Here is a 24,115-nt window from a genome sequence, read left to right as displayed (position 1 = left end):
ATACAAAACCATCAAGATGTTTTTAACTTCAAACCGTTGTCCATAAGCCATAATATTGTGAAAAAAGGCACTTTGTCTGAATCAGGAGACAAATATGCACAGATCAAGCGCTGTTTATAAGCAAAAACAACCTAAAACAGTTCTAAACAAATCTGTTGGAGGATTTTGATGTGAGAGGACAACTGGGGATGGGTAATTTGTCCAGAAGCAACGGTTACACCTTAAAGATGAATTTGTTTCTGGCAAACATGCAGCTTTTCACTTCACAAGACTTTACAGGAATGTGTGGATTACTTGTGGATTATTGTAATGTTTGTATCAGCTCTTTGGGTTTGGACTCTCTTTCTGATGGCACCCATTCACATAAATTTATCCAAATCTACATCTTAGATTGCTTGAGGGTGAGTAAATTTTAAGCAAATTTTCATTTATGGATGAACTATGCCTTTAATGTGGTCAAGTGTGATCCACTCGCTGCAAATGCATGTTAAAGGGTTAGTTCACCCAAAAATGAAAATTAGCCCATGTTTTGCCACCCTCCCCCCAAGGCATCCTAAGTGTATATGACTTTCTTCTTTCAGATGAATCCAATAGGAGTAATATGAAATTTTTTTGGGTGAACTAACCCTTTAAAAGCAGGTGTAATGAATGCCTTTGAGTCAATTATCTAGACACGTGCAATTTAATTCTGGGAAGGCAATCATTCTTTAGAAAATTATTTTCTTAAAACTCAAATCTATGTCCAACAAACAGTGAATCTTTCAAAATCAATTTACGAGACCTTCCACCGCTCCTCTTCACCCAGAATACACACACACACACCAGAGGCCTTTTAAAAATATACATCACATTTATTTCAACTGTTACAGACCAGCCTTGGTCTTTGTCTACAGAAATGTTTGGGCACAACAAGTGGAGTCCAAACCCTTTATCTCTGGTTCGCCATCAGTCCCCCTGTTGCCCAGCAACCTTGCTAGCTCTCAAAACCCACCGAACATAACAAAAATGAAAACTGAAGTTCAAAAACTTAGACGCATCCGACCGAAACACACCACTGTTCCACATTTTTTTTTCTTCTCTAAAGGTAACACAATGTACAAAAAGCAAGTCTTGAAATAGTAAGATTTTCAGCACTATAAAAATGTTTTTTGTTTTTTTCTTTGTTGTCTCCACACTCTTTACATGTGAATAAGAAAACAATGCACTTATTTCTACTGAGCTTACTCTGCGTTTGCTTGTTGGGCAGCCGAAGGGTCAAATGGATGCAGTAATGTAATTAGGGAAGCCACAGTGGCACAGAGCAGCAGGCGGCCTCAGCAGCTTGGAGAGCTGTTCCGGAAAGCAGTCCCTAAAAAAACATCTCTTACAGTTTTGTGGGGATTTGAAACAACTATCTCCACACTTTGTACAGCATGATACTACAACGAAATCCCAAACATAAATCTGGAAACAAACATTCCCAGAAAAAAAAAACAATGGAGTTGTCTGGATTTTGGAGGCATTTCTTGATGCTTGGAAAAGAAGTGCTTCCCTTTGGTTGGCCCTTAGGTCCTTCTGATGGTACAGGCCAAAGCAGGCAGTCTGTGTGGAGGAGGGAGAGCCCATCCCCTTCATACAGGGGTGGCTGGGAGTGGTCTTCATAAGGAAGGCGGAGGCAAGGTTTAAAAGAACAGTACATGACCCAGTATCCTCACAAGGGAAAACGAAGGCACCATTAATGACAGGAAAAGAGCAGTCCATGCCAAGCCTGGAGGCAGATTCTGGACAGAGAGCTGCCCACTCTTCGCACGCACTCCTGGAAATGAAACAAAAAAGAGAGAAAAGATAAATTTACCCAGGGACAAAAAAGTAATCTTGAATCTTGAGATATGTACTGTATGTATTATAACATCTGTTCACATGTGGCCCATGAAATTTTTCTTTTTATTTTTTATAGTTGAGACATAAACTTATTTTTGTGAAATTAGTTGTTTCTTAACAAAACCACAAAATGCAATTAAAAACCAAGCTAGTTTACTGCTTCTAACTTAAGTCAGTCACTCAGCCTGACCAAGTTGTCAGCTTAGGTTGGTCATCAGCATATGAAAATACTACAACACTTTTGGTTAGATCAGAGAAACCCCTGTAACCTAGATAAACATCCAGATAAACAAATAAACTATTTATTAAATAAAATATCTTTCTGATTATTTAATTTTAATCGTTATTTTATTGTTTTTATTTGTATATTTTTGATTTATATGATTTCTATGCTTCATGAACTCATCATAGCTACGCAACGTCGGGTGAACTTATGAAAGAGAACACACAATTACTAAACCTTTAACAAAAAATAAAATTAAGAAAAAACTAAATATTAAGAAAAACTATTAATAAATGAATAAAATTTATACTAAACCAAATATAACTATACTATACTAAATATTAAGACTTTAGATCTAAAATACCAATACTTTCATATCTTAAATATTTAAACCTTACATTTATCTTTAATCTTTCACCTTTACTGGTGTTTACAAACCAAAAATAAACCGAATGTCACTGAAAATGTGTACACACTGACATCAATGTAGTTTTCAAAGAAATAGGTGAATGTATGAGGATTGAGTATCAGCTACTAGCAACAACAGCGAACAACAGACTCGGTGATCTGTGCCATTTTGAAATGGGCTTAAGGCAAACAATGTTTGAAAGTTGTCTGAGCAACTTTAAAGAGGTTTGAGCTGAATGAACTGCAGAAAGTTGTCCAGAAGTAAAACTCCATACAGAGCTACTCTGCAAGCACTATAATTACATCTGACATAGCAGAAAGAAATATAGGTCTTGGGAATAAGTAACCAAAAACGAATTTAATAGTATTTGCTCTAAAATAGCCCACTAGTCCTAGTAGTATAATCATGGTAAACTTTAAATTTGTCATTCATTTTGAGAGTTGAGGAAAATGTAATTGGCTGTGTAGGTGTGTAGAAGGAAGGTAATTAAAGAGGAATTAAGCCGTCAAGCCTACCGCCAAATGTACACATCTTCAAATCTGAAAAAACACAGTGAACGCTTACCTGAGGAGGTGAGCACTCTGACCTGAGCGCTGGCGGCTCCTTCACCTCCTTCACTGACTGCGCGCACCTCAATGATGTATGTGCCCCCCTCAGGTAGTGTCAGGACCACGGCTGAGTTTGGAGTCCTCATGACTTGGCTGTGGCCCCGTCCCTCTTGACGCAATAATACCTGCAATGGAAAAAAAAATTCGAATGCATGCAGTGACATTGTGTTTTACTTTACATCCACGGAGTCTGTGCGATACCAACCTTGTACCCAATGACTTCTGACTCATTGTCCCTTGCTTTCACTGGATCCCAGGATAGAGAAACATTGTTCCCCTCCTGAATCCACATCAGGTTGCCTGGGGGTAGACTTGGGGCTGAAAAGAGAGACAGATAACCAAACAGAAAGATAAAAAACCCATTTAAAAATGAAGGTCTGTAATGAGCAATGATCACATTAATTGACAAGACAAATTATCCTCCTCTCAAAACCAATTTCTATTCATCCATCCTTCTCCTGAATGCTAGACAGCACTATTTTAACACAGCGTGTGAACCAGTCAACCCAGCAACAAAATTACAGAAACTGTATTTGATGTACAATATAATATGCAGTTATATGGAGTGGGGGAATTTGCAGTAAGCTTTCAATAGATAGCCAGAATTAACTCATTCATTTCTTGGACAGTCTTATTTGTCATTGTGAATTTTATAGTTTATAATGTGTTCAAAGGAGTTGTTTTAAGGGAACTCACCATTTTTCTTAGTGCTAATCTTGATGGGTGAGCTGGCTGGTCCTTGACCGGCACTGTTGAATCCCTTCACAGAGATCAGATACTGCGTGTTTCCCTCCAGCCCTGTCAGCAGCATGGTCGTCTCATTCCCCATTGTCCTCTTCTTCTTCCCCATCTCCTCTTGCTCCATGTCCTTCCAGGAGCTCACCTGTTCCCAACAAGACAATCTGCCTAACTTTCTGCCTTTCATTCATTCAAGCGTTTTTGTAGTGACAAAGAAAATGAGACTGAGCAATAAATGAAAAAGATAAAGTTACAAATTCCATTATAAATTGATACATTTGGTCAAAATGTTTAAATAACCATCATACATTTTGCATGGAGAGCATAATAGGCGAACAACCAATAAAAAAAACACGATAATAAATACCATTATATTACCAAACTCAGTAAACAAACTTCAATAAACTGCAGAGAATAATTTTCTTCATTCAGAAAGCATAACAGTCGTGGAAATGATGAAGAAAATAAAGGGTTCACGATCACATACAGTATGTGCCTCTGTTTCAAAACCTGAAGAGCTGCTCATACAAACGCTGCTCCTCAGGAGACTTGACCTTTGCGTTTTACTGTTAGCATTTTGCTAAGATAACTTTAGCAAAAATGCTGAATTATACTTTAATGGCCTTAAAATAACATAGCACACACATTTGCTGTATTGAGGAACATGGTTTGTTTTTACATTTACAGTTAGTAATTTAGCAGATGCTTTTATCTAAAGCGACTTACAAATGAGGACAACAAGAACAATCAAAACCTACAAAAAAAAAGCAATAATATGTCATTGTTGTCTTGGTTAGTCTAATGCAGTACATGTATTAAGTTTTTTTTTCTTCTTTTTTTTAAAAATAAGTAAATAGAAGAGAAAAGAATAGAGAATGTTATTTTTAGAGGGTAAATTTTTTATTAGATTGTACTTCACTGTATTATTTTTTATTATTTAGTTTTTATTAATATTTGAATCAGTTTTTATTTTCAAATGTTCCATGTTGATTTTGATTAAAGCTTTAATAATTTAGCTTTTATATATATTGTATTTTTTTTTAAAATGTGTACATATTTTTTTATATACATTTTTATTTCAGTTTTAGTTTGTTATTTTAGTACACTGTTAAACTAAACTGTAATTAGAAATGTTGCCTTAGCAGTTAGCTTAATTAATTAATTATAGTTTCAGTTTTAATTAAATATAATAACAATATAATAATAACCCTGTACTACACAAGTTTGGTCGGTATTTAAAAGAAATTAACTCTTTCCTTCAGCAAGGATGAGTTTAATCGATCAAAAATAACAGAAAATACATTTATTCTGTTACAAACATTTCTTTAAAATAAATTCTGATCTTTTAAATTTTACATTTATCAAATAATCCTGCAAATATAAATACAAATTATAAATTAAAAATGTTTTTCAAGTACTAAATCAGCATAGAATGATTTCTGAAGGATCATGTGACACTGAAGACTGGAGTAATAACTGCTGAAAATAAATACAATTATTTAATTTATATTAAATTGATTTTGAAATATATTGAAATAGAAAACAATTATTTTAAGTTGTAATACAATTTAACAATAGCAGTGTTTGGAGAGCATTAGAGACTTCTTTCAAAAAAAAAAAAAACCCTTACCGACCCTATACTTTTGAATGCTAGTGTATTCTGTATTTTTCAATATTGCATTAATTAAAAATGCATATACACAATTAATATTTCTCTCACTTTTTCTACCTCATGATGCTGTCTATAGGCGGCTCACTAGGTCTTGGCACCAAACCATCTATTCATTAATTCCTCCCTCTCTTACCTCATATCCTTGGGGTCTTCCAGGGCCAGGATTGGGCGGCTTCCACATTACTTTAATTTCGGAGGAGGAGATGGCAAACGCCTGCACTTCTGAAGGAGGCTCCCTGGGCTCTGCATTTAAAAGCAGTATATGTCAGATTTCAGAGCAAATAACACATAAAACACATCACCAGTCATACACTCTATACGCCTGCTTGTTGAAATGTTTAGGATACAAGTTTGAACAAAGTTGTGAAGCCCTGTGATCGTGAGGGAGAATCCCGCTGAGAGAAATGCTGTGAGACAGAGAGGTGACAGAGACACAGAACATCCATCATATTAGCAGCAGTCACAGCAAACGCCACTCGCACGGTTAGCATAAAATCAGCCTGACACAGTGTGATCACACACTGAAACTGTTTGGTCCTCTTCATCATTTCAATGGTTGATCAGCTTCAAAAAAAAAAAAAAAAAAGAAACAAAGAAAAGAATAGAAAAGTACAGCACATGTCTTACAGACAACTTTTATTATATTTGAGCTCTGAGCTTAAACTTTCTACTTTCATTTTATGAAACACTCACTTTTATGAAAAAGTGACTTGGTTAATCATTAAATCAATATGAAATTGTAATGCATAGACTTGTGTAATTGAAGTGTGCTTTTGTGTATTAAATGTGCACTTGTAGTGTATAAAATAAATAATAATAACAATAATAATAATAATAATATAATATAATATTCATTAAATTAAAGCCACTTAAGTGTAGTTAAAGAAAGTACATTTTCATGGCTGTTTATAAACAAACCTAAGTACATTTAATAAGTGCATTTTAAAATAAAACTTTTAATTTGACATTATTACAAAGTACATTTTAAATAATGTTTTTTTTTGTCATGTTTTAACACAATAACTATGTTTTGTTTACTCACATAATACAGCACATGTAAAATACTGGATTATAACTTTAACTGTAAGTATGTTATTTGATATTATGTTTAAAGAGAATATACTTTATCACAGATATATTTAAATACATGACATTCGAGTTTCACTAAAAATATTATTCATGTATTTATCATTTAGTATTAAATAATAATAAATTATTAAATAACATGATTACAGAATTTATTATTATATATTAAAGTTTTAGTTCACTATAAATGCTTGTCATACATTAGTCAGTACACTTAAGCCATATTAAAAATAAATAAATAAATAAATAAATAAATAAATAAATAAATAAATGAATGAATGAATGAATGAATGAATGAATGAATGAATGAATAGAAAAACTACTTTTGTGGTCCAGAAAAAAGCACTCTAATGTTCAACTAATTGCATTTAATATAAAATTAAACTATAATTCATTTTCTACATTTTTGGTTAACTATAAATAACTGTGAAATTACATATAAAAATGTACTTAATTCATTCTTATGTGGGCCAAAAAAGCACTGTGATGTTCAACTAATTAAATTGAATATCAGTTTAAACTGTAACACATTTTCTACATTTTAACTGTGAAATTTCATATAAAACTGCACTTAATTCCTTCTTATGTGGGCCAAAAAAATCACTCTATAATCCAACTAATTGCATTTAATATAAATCAGATAATTATAAACATTATATTTAGTTCACACTTAAGTAGATTATTTTATTCTTTTTATTTCCCTAATAAGTATTCTCAAAGATAGTTGTACTAAAACGTATTTCTTTTTGACAAAGGTATATAATGTTTGCTCTCATTGTGAGTAATGTCTTTTGACAGTTGGATTTTGACTTTTGAACTGTTATACTGTAGTACCAGTATCTCAAAATATGGACACATATCGTACAGTACATCTATCCACAGTCCTGGATTAGCTGTTGTGTGATGTACTTCAAAGTTTGAGAAACTTTGTCTATACTATTGAGCCGGGTGTTATTGAAGTTATATAAGCTAGTAATAAATCCCATCAATCAGAGCAAGAACACATTTGACCCTCACCTCCCTCTGCAGAGAACACAGTAACCACCTCGCTGAAGGGCCCGTCTCCTTTGTTGTTATACACCCCCACCCTCACCTCAAACGGGGTGAGAGGGGGGAAGGTCTCGTCTCTGTATTTATAGGTGGTAGAATCTGCAGAGGTCACCATCTTCTCTTTCCACCCACGTGTGCCATTGGCTCGGAACGCCACAATGTAGCCAAAACCTTCTCCATTTTGGAATTCTTCAGAGACAGGCTGAGGACAAAAAAAGAAACAAATTATTATGAGCTCTGGATTCATTTCCAGGCAGATAATGTTTAAAAGTCACACTGTTTACACTAATTCTTAAAATATCACTCAAAATATCAGAGTTTGTTTAAGGAAAAAAAAAATTCTCTGCAAGGGGATCGGAAATTGGAAAAGGATCCTAATAACACACAGCCAGCTGAGCTCGGACAAAATATAGAATGGCAAACTACCTTACACCAGCAAAATCATGAATAATTTAGTAAATAAATAAAAAGCCCTGAAGATGTGCTGGAGTCAAATAATTGGCCAGACTACAACTCATACTTCCTGTGAAATGTGAAAAAAATTTGCTATTTTCAGGTCAGCTTAGATGCTGACATCTTTTGCAAGTTTTGCATCATTTTTGCTTGCTCTGCAGGTGCTAGTTAAAAATAAGTAAAATGCAACCAAATTCAAGTTTAAAATTCAATCATGCACGCAATTAATTATGTGGAAACTGAATGTTAAAAGCGTATTATGTTAAAGAGTTAAACTAACAATCCTTTGAGCTTTCAAAGTATCAGAACCAGCGTTTATTTTATTATTAAGTCAACATGAAATCAAAATTGAAAAAGTTCACCCAAAATGAAAATGCTGTCATTAATTACTCACCTTCATGTCATTCCAAACCCATAACACTTCCATTAATAAAGAATGAACATATTTGAATGAAAACTGATGCTAATAACTAAGAAATGATTGGCTTAATCAAAGTCTTCTGAAGAATCACAAGCATCATAAGCACTGATCATAAATATATAGACCTTATTAAACAAAGTAAACAGAAGTTATATCATATTGCTTAATGCACAAGAACAAAACTAATTGGTTCTCAAGCATCACATATATTTAATTTTTTTGATGCATTAATGTTTTGGGTGAATGGACTTTCAGTGGAGTTTCCTCAGGTTTCATTAAAATATTTTTACTCATGTTCTGAAAATGAACAAAAGTTCTTATGGGTTTGGAATGGATATGAGAGCGAGTGAATGATGACTGACTTTTTTTTTTTTTTTTTTTGGCTGATCTATGCTTTAATTGCATGTTCCTGGTCTTATGGTGAATTATTCATCAGTACACATAATTCCAATCCAATCCAGTCTGTACCTTATGGATTAAATCATGTACCGCTCTAATTTTTATTTTTTCTCTGGTTTGCATATTCGGCACTCTTAAAAACAAGATCCCAAGAACAGGGTTTCACGATAATTCCACAGAAGAGCCATTTTTTTTGTTTCCCCAAAGAACCTTTAAGTTAATAGTTCTTAAAGAACCTTTTTTTTTTCTTAGCGCGAAGAACATTTTACAAACCTAAATAACCTTATTCCACTAAAAAGAGCATGTTGTATAATGAAGTAATAGTGTATTGTGTATGGTTATTAAAGGTTCATAATGGAACCATAAACTGCTTTTTCACCACCAGGTCGAATCGTTCTGATTGCATAACCATTCCATTCTATGCCATGGTTTGTTTTCCACTGTGGTACATATAACAGAGCTTGTAATACAAACGCCTCAGTAGCTGCCTTCGTAACACAAGTGTTTACATATGGTTTGGTATGTAAATTGCGGCCGTGTTATGGAGGAAGATCAGATATGTGGGAAGTCGTGGACTAGTGGTTAGAGAGTTTGACTCCTAACCCTAAGGTTGTGGGTTCGAGTCTCGGGCCAGCAATACCACGACTGAGGTGCCCTTGAGCAAGGCACCGAACCCCAACTGCTACTCCAGGTGTGTGTTCACTGCTGTGTGTGTGCACTTTGGATGTGTTAAATGCAGAGCACGAATTCTGAGTATGGGTCACCATACTTGGCTGTATGTCACCTCACTTTTACTTTCATATTGCTGTTAATTCGTGCTAAGAAAAGCGGCTATAGATGCCAATAAATTACCTTTATTTAACAGTGTGTTACATTCAGAAATGTTATGTGGATTTCAAATGGCATGAAGACTTGATGAACTTTAAGGTAAAAATGATAACTGTGTCCGGCTGAAACTAGCAAAAAACAATTGCGTCACGGCTGGCGCCACATTGCATCAGGTGTAAATAGGGCCCACTAACTACTCAATGCCTTTTATGTGGCAGTTTACAACACAGGCTAATTTTACAACCTGACCAATATTTGGCTGAGCCACAAAGCTCTTTTCCCCCCTACCATACAGCTTCAAAAACACAAAAATCCACAAAGAAGCTTTAAACATGTATCCAATAAATAATTTAAATCTCCATATTTTTCCAGTTAAATGACATCCTTTGTTATGTCGGTTCAGAGAAAGAAGCAACACTAAATGGCACTGAATTACATCAAAATGTCAGAGAGTCCCAAATGAATCGGGGAGATTTTCAGTTGTAATGAAACAGATCACTTGTGAATGTCAAGCGCTTTGATTGTGAGCCTGAACACATCAATTAAAGATGTGCTAATCCAACACATCCAAGGATACAACGAGAGCTCGCCATTGTTCTGTGAACCATATCAGTGTCATTTCAAAGTGCTTGGTTCAGGCCCTCGAGTAAATAAACTGCGCGGTTGACGACATTTTGTGAATAACAAATCAAATATCAATTAATCTGTGGTATAATGGCTGTCTCTGGAAATCACCTAGTGATAATGAATGATGAATGCTAATGCTCTGCTCTAGCATGAAGTCCTTCTACACCTACTGAAACTGTTTTAACCCTCTGGAGTCGATTAACGCGTATACGCGTTTTGGGGTATTTTCTCCTGATAACCCCGAAAAGAACTTAAATTTACACTTTCAGTTTTGATCGTACAGATAAGAGCAATACATCAATCGAATCTGTAAAGGGTGTACTTTTTTTTTTGTATACAGACATAATAACAAACAAAACTTTGTGCACTTATAAAATAAAGATAACAAACAAGGAGTGCTGTCTGCAGCCTTTGTCTGCGCTGATCTTCAGATACAAATGCGTCATTAAAATGAACTGTAACTCCGTGAATACTCAACGAAGAGACACGAGAGAGATATCTATAGAAAGCCTGACATGTCTACTTTTAAACTAAACAGGTGCTGCTGAAAAACAAATATTCTGTGATAAAGTAATCCATATGAAAACAAACGCGATGTCCGTTTTTCACGTCTCACTTCATTATCTTCTAATGCGACCACGCCCCCGCGCCGAGCGCGCTTTTGAGATTCAAATGTTTCACTTAAGCGCGCGGCTTTTGAATACGCCCACACAACAGAAGACAACGCAGCGAGATTGTTCTTCAAGTTTTTTTTTATTTTACTGTTTGCTCCGCGATGAGAGGAGTAAGACATAATTCACCCCAAAAAGATGTGATGTGGTTGAGGATTTGAGATTTGTATTTTCTCAGAAAAAAGAATGAAGCACTTTATTCAGCAGAGATCATAAACATGAGTAAGTCTCTTATTTATTTATATACTTGTACTAGTTTTCACATAACGTGTAAACATTTTACTAGTTGGACTTTTTTCCAAAGACTTTTTCCAAACTATAATTCCTGACTAAATGTATAATCAAGTGAAATATTATGAAGTTTCAATAACAATATACACTACTATACCATTCAAAAATTGGACTCTAAATACATAGGGTAACAATAAATGTAACTGTAACAAATGTAACAATCATTGCTGTTCTTTCAATTTATCCCCCCTAAAAAACCTGAAAAAAAATATTCTCAGCTCTTTTCAACATTAATAATAACAATAATATAATAATAATAATAATAATGATGATGATGATAATAATAACAATAAAATGTTTTTTTGTAGAAAATAAGATTGTTAAAAGGATTTCTGAAGGATTGTGTGACTGGAGTAATGATGCAAAAAATTCAGTTTGAAAGTCAGCTTTGATTGTTCCCTTATAAACTGTTTAACTGCACTCACAAGTGAATATTAAATTATGTTGTGGGATAATTAAAATATATTCTAAATAAACTACAAACATAAAATTATATACATTTATTTTGTCCTCACATTCTTTCTTGTAACTCATCCCTCTCAGTGACACAGCTGACTGAATGGCTCATTATGCAGCTCATTATGCAGGCCTTTGTCTTCTCAGGTGTGAATTCATGATAGTTGACGCCTACTCGCATATGACTTTTACCAACAAAAAGTTGTTTTAGAAAATTTAAATCAATATATTGTTTTCTGTAAGTGAGTAAACAAGATGATTTTCACATCATTTAGAAAAAAAAAATTCTAGGCTACAAGCTCCAGTTCTCAAAATTCCCTGGAAACCAATTTCTATATGTGTTTTATTGCCTTATTCAAGTGATTTAACATTTTTAGTTTTTCACTAACCACGCATAACATTTTTTTTTCTCCAAAAACACAATCATGTACATACATGCTGCTCACATATTATTATAGCCCAGTTTGTGCTGATTACAGTGAGATTAGACTTTAGCCATTTAGATATTTATAAGAAACTGAAAAAAGCACAAATGTCAGGGCATGACAAAACTTCTCCAGGCCCCAAAAATACCCTTAGACACCAAACAGTTAAAATACACAGTACCAATATTTTATTTATTATTATGCACCTTTTCCCTATCAACCAGTTTTTGACATTGCACACATTTTTTTTATGTACAATAAAAGCAGTCCACAAATTTTGTAAGAAAAAAAAAAATAATAATTTATTTGCTGAAAATATTTCTGCTCCAACACAACTTTAAAATACGATGTGAATTCTGCACATTGGCTGCACAATATAGTTTAGCATTTTGCTATTCTAAAACGTCGCAGGTTATGCATGCAACCCTCATTCCATGAAAGAGGAATTGGAGACTTCACGTCGGTAATGATGACGAACTGGGATCTCGCTTAGGCAGCAGGTGCAATGCATCGCTGAGGAGCTGAGCCGGTGACCCGGCTGCTCAGCGGTGGTACAGCAGCTGTGGCAGTGGGATGTGACGTCTCCGTTCCCTCGTTCAGGGAATGAGGGTTACATACGTAACCGAGATATTCCCTTTCAGTCGGTCACATCTGTAATGGCGGACGAATTGGGATCCCTACCAAAACACCATGAATGCTGCCCCTTCCAGTGTCCTGTGCAAGCCTCCTGCGCCCCCTTTCCTGCATAGGCAGGGGCTTGCAACAAGAAGGCCAGTCACTGTTGCCGTAGCACTACCCACTCAGTGAGATTGAATAACACGGGAAAAACTTACCCGTTCCACTTGGAACAGGAATGTTGCAAAAGCCCCATCCTTCCCGAAGGAGGTTTCGGAAGCACTTACACATATGAAAAACCGTTTAGGTGCATATGGAAGATTAGAGGTGAATGTAACTCTCTTGGAAAATGGCAGAAAGTCTGCCAGGGAAACACGGGCTCTGAGGCTATACTGTGGACTTTACACATATGGGATCTACTCAGGTCTCTACATACTGACTACATATTCAACTACGTCTGGCTGCCAAGGGGATGGAGGAGTTCGACATGGTCTACAGTATGGACTCTCTGGGGTGGTTTTAGCAAGCTGACACTAAACCGGGGTTCTCTCAGTGCTTCTGCCCATTTGAGGTGAGAACACAGGCTGCTACTGGATCCAATGAAGGCTATAGAATCTCAGCTATACAAATATCTGTCAGCAAGGCGCCACGAGCCAGCGCCCAGGAGGATGCAACACTTCTAGTAGAGTGCGCTAACACCCTGCAACACCAAATGGCACTGATAAGCCAGGGTGATGGCATCCACTATCCAGTGGGCTATCCTCTGCTTGGAGATGGCATTCCCCTTCTGCCGGCCTCAGTAACAGACAAAGAGCTGATCTGAGGTCCTGAAGCTTTGCGTCCAGCCTACATACCTTCTTAAGGCTCGGACGGGACAAAGCAATGATAGGGCTGGGTCTGCCTCCTCTGGGGGCAGCACATGCAGACTTACCACCTGATCCCTGAAAGGAGTAGGGGGAACCTTGGCCACATAGCCAGGCCGGGGCCTCAGGATTATCTGGGAGTCAGCTGGCCCAAACTCTAGGCACAATTTGTTGACTGAGAATGCGTGCAGGTCCCCTACCCTCTTGATGGAGGCCAGTGCAAGCAGGAGCAGAGTTTTCATTGATAGAAACTTCAGTTCAACTGACTGCAGAGCCTCGAATGGGCCCTGCTGCAGTGCTTTGAGCATTAGAGACAGGTCCCAAGAGGGTATGGAACCTGATGACCAGGTCATGCTTCCCTACTGACTTCCCTCAAAAGCTTCTTCATTCGACGGGAGCGTAGGTCACCTTGTCCATTGATGTACGCAATGGTTGCAGTGTTGTATGTGCAGACCAGCACGTGCTTGCTTAGTAAATACCCTCTGATACAGCTCAAGGTAAGGCGTACTGCTAACAACTCTAGACAGTTGATGTGCCAGTGCAGTTGGGGGCCCATCCAAACCTCCAACACTGCATGTCCATAGTACGTGGCCCCCCAGCTGGTGGTAGAGGCATCCGTGCAAACCACAGTATACCTGGAGACCTGTTCAAGGGGCAATCCTGCCCGGAGAAACACAAGGTCTGCCACGGGGTGAAGGTTTGGAGGCAGGCCGGTGTGACTTCGACCTGGTGAGTGCTACATTGCCAAGCCTACCTCGGGACTCGGCCATGGAGCCAGTGTTAAAGCAGTCTCATATGAAGGATCCCCAGCGGCGTGACTGCTACTGCCATATGCCCCAGGAGCCTCTGAAACTGTTTCAGTGGGACTACTTTCCTGCTCTTGAACATATTCAGGCAGTTTAACACCAACTGAGCATGTTCCTGCGTGAGATGTCCTGTCTGTTTGACCGAATCCAATTCCATACCGAGAAAAGAGATTCTTTGTGTCGAGGTGAGTTTGTTCTTTTCCAAGTTGACCCGAAGGCCCAACCGGCTGAGGTGCGAGAGCCCCAAGTCCCTGTGTTTGCACAACTGATCCTGAGACTGATCTAGTATGAGGCAGTCGTCGATGTAGGTGAGAATGCGAATGCTCTGCTCTCTCAGGGGAACAAGGGCTGCCTCCGCAACTTTCGTGACGATACGGGGCAACAGGGACAGCCTGATATGCTCATCTTTTGAACGCAAACAGCAGCAATGGTCTCTGGTGCGGAAGGATCGACACATGAAAGTACACATCCTTCAGGTGAAGGGCCCAGTTCAAGACACGCAGGTCCAAGATCGGTCGTAGCTTACCACCTTTTTTGGGACCCTTACCAAAAATAAGTATTTAAAGTTTATTTTATTAATTATACTTAAGTAAAGTTCAATTATATTTTTATGTATACTTTATGTCAGGGTTCCTTAATTAGTTTTTAACAACATACAAAATATGATAGAGATAATCTCAGGTAATGATTATGTGTTTTATTCAGTGTTAAAAGTGTCTAATGTGAGTTTGAATATTATTTTGCGTGATCTTTATAGCCATAGTGAAAGCAACAATATATATTTTACCTCAGATCTTGAAAATAAATTAGGTTAAAGCAAACTTACGTTAAAACTGAACTCACTGCAAACCAACATCCATAACAAAGATGGTATCACTCACTCACTCACTCACTCAAAACTGTTCAGTCCAATCACATTTGAATCATCTATTTTCAGTGTCCACTTTTCTTTACTTAACACTCGCCATGTTTTTGCTGTCACATCGTATTTCTACACTGGATGCGACAAAGCATTGCAAATCATTTAAACTTTGTGTCAGCACGTCATAAATAGAACGATTCAGCAGTTTTCTGTCTGGGATTTGTCGTGCCGCACCACATCAAGTGTAGACAGCATCACTAATAAGTTCTATTGTATCTTATTGCCTCGCGTCGTATTTTGTACTGCAACTATACTAAAAGTGAACTTATAGGTATACTGATAGTTTACCAATTAAATACTTGAGCAATTTTAGTACACTTTGATGTATAGTCTCAGTAAACTACTATTTTCATAGTTTTATACTGCAAGTATACTTATAAGTTTTCTTTAAGTGAACTTCACATCATACTTTATGTATACTACTATGTCCCTATTTAGCCATTAATTTGTATATATTTTGTTATATGCATATCTAAACACAAAATATCAAAAGAGAAAAGTTAATGCTTGTGAACAAAAACATTTTATTCAAGCTTGATGCATTCTTTTTTATAAACACTTGAATGAGGGTAAGTTTCATAAATAATAATAATAAAAAAAATAATAATAAACAACATTTTGAACAAAAAGCTGAAAACAGACAATGTAATTCAGAATGATAATCAAAATGCAGATGGAGTCGATCAATACCCTAAAGCTTAACAGTACTTATTACCTCTTCCTGGGTCAACATTTTATTCCATAATGTTACACAATTTTGACGCTGTTTTATGTCTGATGATCATGTTAGATTACGGGCGTTTCTCAAACGGAAGGTTGAATCCTCCGGAGGTCGCATTTGCAGGCTGCATATATCATCAGGCCTGGTTTATTTCAGTTAACTGAGCATTACATTCTCGAGTCATACAGCAATTTAACTAAGATTAATGGTCAAATATATAACTGTTAATATTCTAAAATAAAATCGTCTTTATGACATATGCAGCCCACAAATGCAACTTCTGGAGGATTCAGCCTTCCGTTTGAGAAACGGCCTACGTGTGTAAGCTGGGGCGGACGGATCGATCCTAATATCAATAATATTGATACCAACATTGGCAATGGTATCGGTCATTACTGGCCTGATGAGATTGAAACTCCAGTTAATTTTCTCTCCTCTACACTTAATACATTGCATAATACATTCAACAAAGAATAGACATGTCTGTGTGCATACCAGTCCTTTCACATCTCGTATGCAAACATTGCTGCTCCTCTCCTGCTATGCTGTTTTGTTGTTATGCCATTACTTGACTCAGCTGCTCCAAGCGCAAGCGGATACTTTTGGCTACAGTGAGAGATGGAACGGTAGAAATTCGCTACTGTGGCAACACCACAAACTTATCCACCTTATTTTTCAATGCAGAAGTAAGCTCTTTAACGTAACAAAGTATGTCACAGGTTGAAGGAACTGTTCCCCAAAATGTAAATTATATTTTAAACCTGTTTTTTTCTGTAAATGTGTGAGAATTCCGCTTCATAAGGCACGGTAAGGAAATAACGAGAAAAATGAAAAAATGCAATAAACAGTAAAATTGTTTGTGCTATCCACCCTGTGTGTTTATAATTAAGACAATACATGAAAATAATATGTAAGAAAATAACAAGTAATAGTAAGCAACAACGGTTTGCAATATCAAGCAGCAAAACGAGCTGTTTCGTACAGCTAAAAATTGCTGAAAGCAGATAAGACTGGAAGCCAGACCAATTAATTTATAGAATTTGGCCTTTTTATACAGTATCACTGTCTTCAACCATTAAGCCACGTTAAGCAATTTTCTATAATGGTTTTCTTTCAGAGGAAAACACTTAGCATGCATGTACTTTGTGTTCATATCCTTGGCTGCTTGCCTGCATATAGTTTGCATCATCAGTACACTGAGTTTGGCCTTTTAATATTACTTTCTTAAAGCATTAAGCCACGCAAAGTTTTTTTTTTTCTTTATAACTCTTTTCTATGGGAGGAAAATGCTTAGCATGAAAATTTACACATTGCTTTCATATTCTGGGCTCCTCTGCTTACAAATTCCTTTCAGAAAGGCAAATAATATCCACATAAATTTAAGGTAATGTAATATTTTAGTCATACCAGCATTAGTTAATATTAATTATTTAAAAGGAAAAAGTATCCTTGCATTTATTTGGTATCGGATTGATACCAAAATTTGCAGTATCGCCCACCCCTTGTGGAAGCATCTGTTGTTTCGGTTTCTTCTTCACTTGTGTTTTGGAAATTCTGTACAGCAGATGTGTAACAGCACCCCCTACCGTATAACAATGAAAACATGGATTCTCGGAGCACAAGTATAACTCAAATATATTAAGACTTTTTCTAAGTACAAGTCAAGTATACTTAAATGTAATTTTAAGTATATTTCTGAGAAGTACATAAAGCACATTTCTGAGAAGTACATCAAAAATAGACTGAAAGTAAACTTTCCTATTTTTTTAGTTTAAAATAAGTATACTAATAGCACACTTGAATAAACTTCTTTTTCGTAAGGGGAGTGACTCAATGAAATGAATGAAATGAAACAACATGGGAATACTCCTCATTTGACTCATGAAGCAATAACAGCCAAAAACATCTGTCTGATGCATCTCTAAATTAAGAGTTACGAAAGCCACAGCACAAACACCTCCTGTGATAAGTTAGATAGATTTGAGATCATTTATAATGCTTAAATTTATTAATTAGGTTAAACTTCAATTTTAAGTTTTGGCTTTAAAAAGTCTCCCTTCAGTTCCTGTGAAAACTGCATTGCAATGCTGTGTGAAGTGAATAAATTCTGTTCAGAACTATATATCTTTAGTTAGTATTATTGTATAGTATAGTTTAAATTGTACTCATTTATAATAATAAATTGTAAAATATATTATATTATATTATATTATATTATATTATATTATATTATATTATTTTATAACAATACAAAGAGCCTGCAATTAAGACACATCCACACAATAACAGAGGAATCGTACTGTTTTGAATATACTATTTGATGTTGTGATACCTTAGCTAATTTAGTAACTGTAGTACTGATTACCTTATCACCATTTTTGGAGTTAAAATGAGGGTAAGCAAATTATGAATTATTTAAGATCTCACTTACACACACTTGGCATTACTACCATGCAATTATAAAACACTTCTCCTTACATCTTTTCTTTCTAGAAGACCATTTGCTCATTAGGGTGTCTTTTATCATTTAGCTACACTAAAACACCTAAATTATCCTTGTTCTGGAAGGTCACATAAGTTGATTATGCCTGTCCAGCTGCTGACAATTTCCTTGCTGCTTTTTTCGAAAGAGGTTGACACTTGCTTAATGTTTTTTCTGAGGGGGAGATATCAGACCTGTCCGCGACACCTGCTAGTCATTTAATAGAATGAAATGCAATCTATTAAGGGAGATAGAAATTTAATTATAATGTAAGCCGGCAGAATTAAATCTTGGGAAATTTTAATAATTGACAAACACCTGTACTCTCCCCTCTTTTTGGCAGCGAATATGTCCGTCACGCCAAATTTTGACTGATTCCCACCCGCTTCCGAAATTATCACGTCCCTTGGCAGCAGCACCCAAAATAAAATGCAGACAGATGGAAGAAAATAGGCTGTACCTTCACACTAAATACTTCAGCACACACTTTTAGTGCCAGAGCAGTGTAATTAACTCACTCTAGTGTTTCTAGCAATTGAATTAACAATCTTTGATCCAACATTATCGGTGCTGGCTGAGCCTTTCTGCATGGGGCAACCAATAAATGGGCATTTTAAAAATGAAAAAAATCAGTTCTGCTACAAAATGAAGTGGAACAGGCATCTAAAAAGACTGTTGGGCAAAGGAGTGGCACCCACAGTGCAAATGAAGTCTGCTGGCGGTCTGATATCGGCACGCACGGCAGGCTGCAACAGGCATCGAATAGGAATAAGGGCAACTGTAATGGTCCAGTCCATTGCTCATGGTGCCCGTAATACTTTTTCTCTCTCTGCAGACACTAATGAGCAGACGGGCCGAGCTGTTTAGTCATTCATCCTGTTTAATAAGCAGCTCTCTGCCCAGGCTCCTTGGTCTTCCACAACCACCCATAGATGATTGGAGAGGCAACACAAGCAGCCAGTTCACGTGCCCTGAATGCCAAAGCAGCACTGCATCTTCTCATATCCACAGTATTGATTGGAGATACAGAGCCAATTCAGTGGTTCTAAAGTGGTTAATCAGGACTCAGACAAACAGGGTGGAGCTAAAATAGAGCTATATAGGACTGTGCCAGAGAAGAAGATATTAATGTTGTCTACAATATTAGGGAGGCTACATTCACAAAATCTGTTTTCTGGGATTGACAGTTGTGTTCACTAACAGGTGTGACCCTCGAATTTCCTATTCAGCATAGATATAACCTGAATCCTGCATGAATTATCACAGTCACAATAATCAGGTAGGCTGTGGCGTTTAAACAATATTCAATTGGTACTAAGGGGCCCAAAGTGTGCCAAGAATATATATCCCCCACACCATTACACCACCACCAGCAGCCTGAACCGCTGAGACAAGGTAGGATGGATCCATGCTTTCATGTTTTTACGGCAAATTCTGACCCTACCATCTGAATGTTGCAGCAGAAATCGAGACTCATCAGACCAGGCAACGTTTTTCCAATCTTCTATTGTCCAATTTTGGTAAGCCTGTGCAAATTGTAGCCTCTGTTTCCTGTTCTTAGCTGACAGGAGCGGCACCCAGTGTGGTCTTCTGCTGCTGTAGCCCATCTGCTTCAGGGTTCGATGTGTTGTGTGCTCAGAGATGGTATTCTGCATACCTTGTTTGTAACAAGTGGTTATTTGAGTTACTGTTGCCTTTCTATCATCTCTAACCAGTCTTCCCATTCTCCTCTGACCTCTGACGTCAACAAGGCATTTTCGTCCACACAACTGCCGCTCACTGGAGATTTTCTCTTTTTCGGACCATTCTATGTAAACCCTAGAGATGGTTGTGCGTGAAAATCCCAGTAGATCAGCAGTTTTTGAAATACTCAGACCAGCACGTCTGGCACCAACAACCATTCCACGTTTAAAGTCACTTAAATCCCCTTTCTACCCCATTCTGATGCCCGGTTTGAAGTAAAGTCGTCTTCACAGTTGCTGCCATGTGATTGGCTGATTAACCAAGCAATTGAATAGGTGTACCTAATAAAGTGGCTGGTGTGTGTGTGTGTATATATATATATATATATATATATATATATATATATATATATATATATATATATATATATATATATATATATATATATATATATATATAAAGAATGATCTGTAGTTATCAGAAAAGTTTGTTTGCAGTTCTTGCTGCTAAAGGTGGCACAAACAGATTTTAAGTTTAAAGGGGTCATATGATGCTATTTTAAAGATTATTATTTTGTGTAACAGAATATGTTGACATGCTTTAATGTTCAAAAAACACATTTTTTCAAATACTGTACATTATTTTAGTTCCTCTATGCCCTGCCTTTCTCAAACATGTTGTTTTCTACAAAGCCCCTCCTTCCAACAAGCACAGTCTGCTCTGATTGGCCATCTGATGCAGTGCACTGTGATTGGCCAAACACCACAAGCACGCATCAGAAATGTAACACCCCATTCCATAATCACGAGCTTCAGCTTTCAACATAAATGTAAAAACATACATAATGTCCTTAGATTTACCATTACCAAGCCTGAAAGGGATTCACAGACACAGTGATGATGCTCATATGTATTTGCAGTACACAAGCCACGATTAAGAAAGCTAACTCCACTGTGAGAGACACTTGCACAAAACTCCGCATTTTAATAGTCAATAGCAAATACTTAAACTATTAAGAAAACATAATTATAGTAGCTGATACAGAATAAGCACCAGATTGTCATAGCAAAGTCGGAATTGACCCATTTTTTTTTTTTTAATACATTGCACAAATTCGAACATCTGGTTGTGCTGTTCTTACTCTTCTAGGTTCACAAAACTGTCATCCATAAAATGCATTGCACAAATTCGAACATCTGGGTTGTGCTGTTCTGTTGTAAATAAATCTTAACCAATGATTCCTCATTGCATCTACTTCAGGAATGCCAAATAAAGTGCTTTTGCTTTAGCACAGAAACACACAGTGTCTCCCTGAAATGGCTGCATCAACACTACTGCGGTTCCTGAAACCATGCCTTCTTTCTTTGCATGAACATTTGAGTGCCATTACGTAAATATTTCCACATCGTGACGTAGAGATGTGGGGGCGTGTTTGAATGAGGCATTTTAGCCCAGTCTGGATCAGCCTTCTCTTTTAGATAGAATAAATCCTTCTGTGAGAGACTTTGAAATTTGTAACTCTGCGGATCTTATACATGCACAAATAGCTACATAACACACTAAAGAAAAGGAAAAATAGAAATCGCATCATATGACCCCTTTAAAGGGGTAATTAGTTTTTTTTTTCTTTTTTTCTCATGGGTGATAGCAGTTGTTGGATAACAATTTTTATTTCTTTAGATATACACAATATATAAAACCAAAACTCCCTGTTGAAGAATTGCAATAAACATGTATTGTCATTAGCATAGTTGTGCATCTACAGCTGAATGTGTTTTATAATCAATAGAGAACACACCTATATATTTGATGTTAATATTTAATTTTGGAAAAAAAATTGCAGTGCTTCGTTTTGCAGTAAAGTTGAACTGTTTGACTACGATAATTTTGTGTTTGGATGGCTGTGTTAAATGTTTTGAGAGCAAGTACATTGCATTGGAGGAAAGTGTCAAATCGATTGAGAAAAACTGTAAGGTGAATTTGAAAACGTTCACACTAATATAGCTGTATTTGTGCCAGAGAAACTAATAGACTATTCAACAACTCTGAAGTGTAAATTCCACATCTAAATTCCACAACCTGAAAATTATACAACAATTAATTTGTTGTATATTGTTTTTTGTCACACTTTAATAACTATCTATTTTATTAATTTTCATTCATGATGTTGTAATAATAACACCACCACATTTGTTTTACCTTCTCATTAAAATAAATAAAAAAATCAATAAAGAAATGTTACTACAGTAACTATACTATTGTATTGTAACAAAAATAAAATAAATAATAATAATAATTAAATACAATAAATAAATACAACAGTAAAATGACAATACTCATTTTAATGGCTGAATTACTCTCTACTTCAAACATTAAAACATATTTTTTATTTTGGCAACAGCAAGTAGACCTTAAAGCTTCTCTTTTGTTGACAACAGATTTATGAACATTAAAAATTTGAGAAGATGGTTTGAACATGTTGTATTTTCAAATGCATGCTATAACGGACCCAAACTCACAACGCCTGCACGGATCCAGTCACAACATTTCCAGCAAACCGAGTTGCTCCAAGACACTGAAAATAGTGGATAATAATCTGCTTACTTTTAAAACAACATATATCACTACATTGCAGCCTTTGTGATTTGATAACAGCACTAAACCATATTGTGTTCTCACAACCATGTGTTGTTAGAATTCATAATGTTGCCAGCCAATAAAAGTAAATAAAAAATTGTTTCATATATTTGCCAGTGCAGATATTTACTTGCATTTAGAGTCTAATGTTGGACCTTGTGTAAATGAAATGTAGTAACACACAGTCTCTGTTAGTGCTGAGTGGTTTAAGTATGGTGGCACTCTAATGGTTAATGTAAAGTGTCTGTGCTAGAAAAGGTTATATTCCAGGTATGGGAGACTTGGTGACTGAAGTATTATTAAAATCATAAAGCTGCTCAGTCACCATTATGTCCTTGAGTAAAGCAGTCAGGCTCTGGGGGGACAGTCCAATTAATGCGTTGCAAATCATTTTAATTTAAAAGCGTCTGCTAAATGATATGTAATTTAATATGATGTACTATGTGTCTCAAAATAGCACCTGAAGCTCCTGTCAGGATACCTGCTAGTTTGTCCCTTAAAGTGATACAACAAATAATTAACACTTGAGAAATCTCCAGTGTGTTTAAAACAGGCAAACACTAAACTCACAATGTGTTCAAAGCTCTAAGCAACATCTAAAAACCTTTCTAGTGTATAGACACATTCTGCATGTTGTGAACACGTATGAGGGTCTTATAATTGAACTGTCATTGCCAAAGCAAAATTAAAACTCTGATTATTCTGTAGTTACAGTGATAACCTCCTCGAGGGGTTATAAACTCAGGAAGTCATCACGGTAAAAATATTCCATTGCATCTGGAATGAGCCTTATCATATTTAATTTCTCACTAAGGTACAGTTCTGCTAAAATGAAAGTTATTTGCCTGGTGACAGTTGGGGCCTGAGTATTTAATAACTGCAAGAATATCGTCACTTCAGCGTACATCTGTTCCTCAATTCCCCAGTTAATCACAGCTTTAACTGCTTTTTTCTTGAAACCAATTAAAACTTTTTTATTTACAAAATAACTCCCACAACACCACCCCACACAACAAAACACAAAACCAAAGGTGATTCTGTTCATTAGCATGCTAGTATCCTCTTTACACAGTACAGAAAAACTGACTAGATGTTGCTGCAGGGTTGTACATTTTCAGATAAAAAACTGATTTTCAAAAAACATCCAAGAGCTTTGAAGATCGAAGGTT

The 24,115-nt window shown here is 36.3% G+C and overlaps 1 protein-coding gene across 1 annotated transcript in view; it reads right to left on the bottom strand.

Moving 5' to 3' along the window:
- Positions 1-643: 643 nt before the first annotated feature.
- Positions 644-24,115, bottom strand: part of cntn5 (contactin 5) — a 314,204-nt gene continuing 290,732 nt past the window's right edge. The window contains exons 20-25 of the mRNA XM_042743607.1: positions 7,614-7,848; positions 5,644-5,753; positions 3,797-3,983; positions 3,306-3,418; positions 3,057-3,225; positions 644-1,795 (exon numbers count right to left, since the gene is read on the bottom strand). Of these exons, the coding sequence (XP_042599541.1) occupies positions 1,662-1,795; positions 3,057-3,225; positions 3,306-3,418; positions 3,797-3,983; positions 5,644-5,753; positions 7,614-7,848 (948 nt within the window). The 3' untranslated portion in view covers positions 644-1,661. The remainder of the gene's footprint in view (positions 1,796-3,056; positions 3,226-3,305; positions 3,419-3,796; positions 3,984-5,643; positions 5,754-7,613; positions 7,849-24,115) is intronic.

The sequence above is a fragment of the Cyprinus carpio genome, chromosome B18 (assembly GCF_018340385.1).
Source record: "Cyprinus carpio isolate SPL01 chromosome B18, ASM1834038v1, whole genome shotgun sequence".
Classification (NCBI taxonomy): domain Eukaryota; kingdom Metazoa; phylum Chordata; class Actinopteri; order Cypriniformes; family Cyprinidae; genus Cyprinus; species Cyprinus carpio.
The sequence above is the reverse complement of the archived record's forward strand: the minus strand, read 5'-3'. Positions and strand labels throughout refer to the sequence as shown.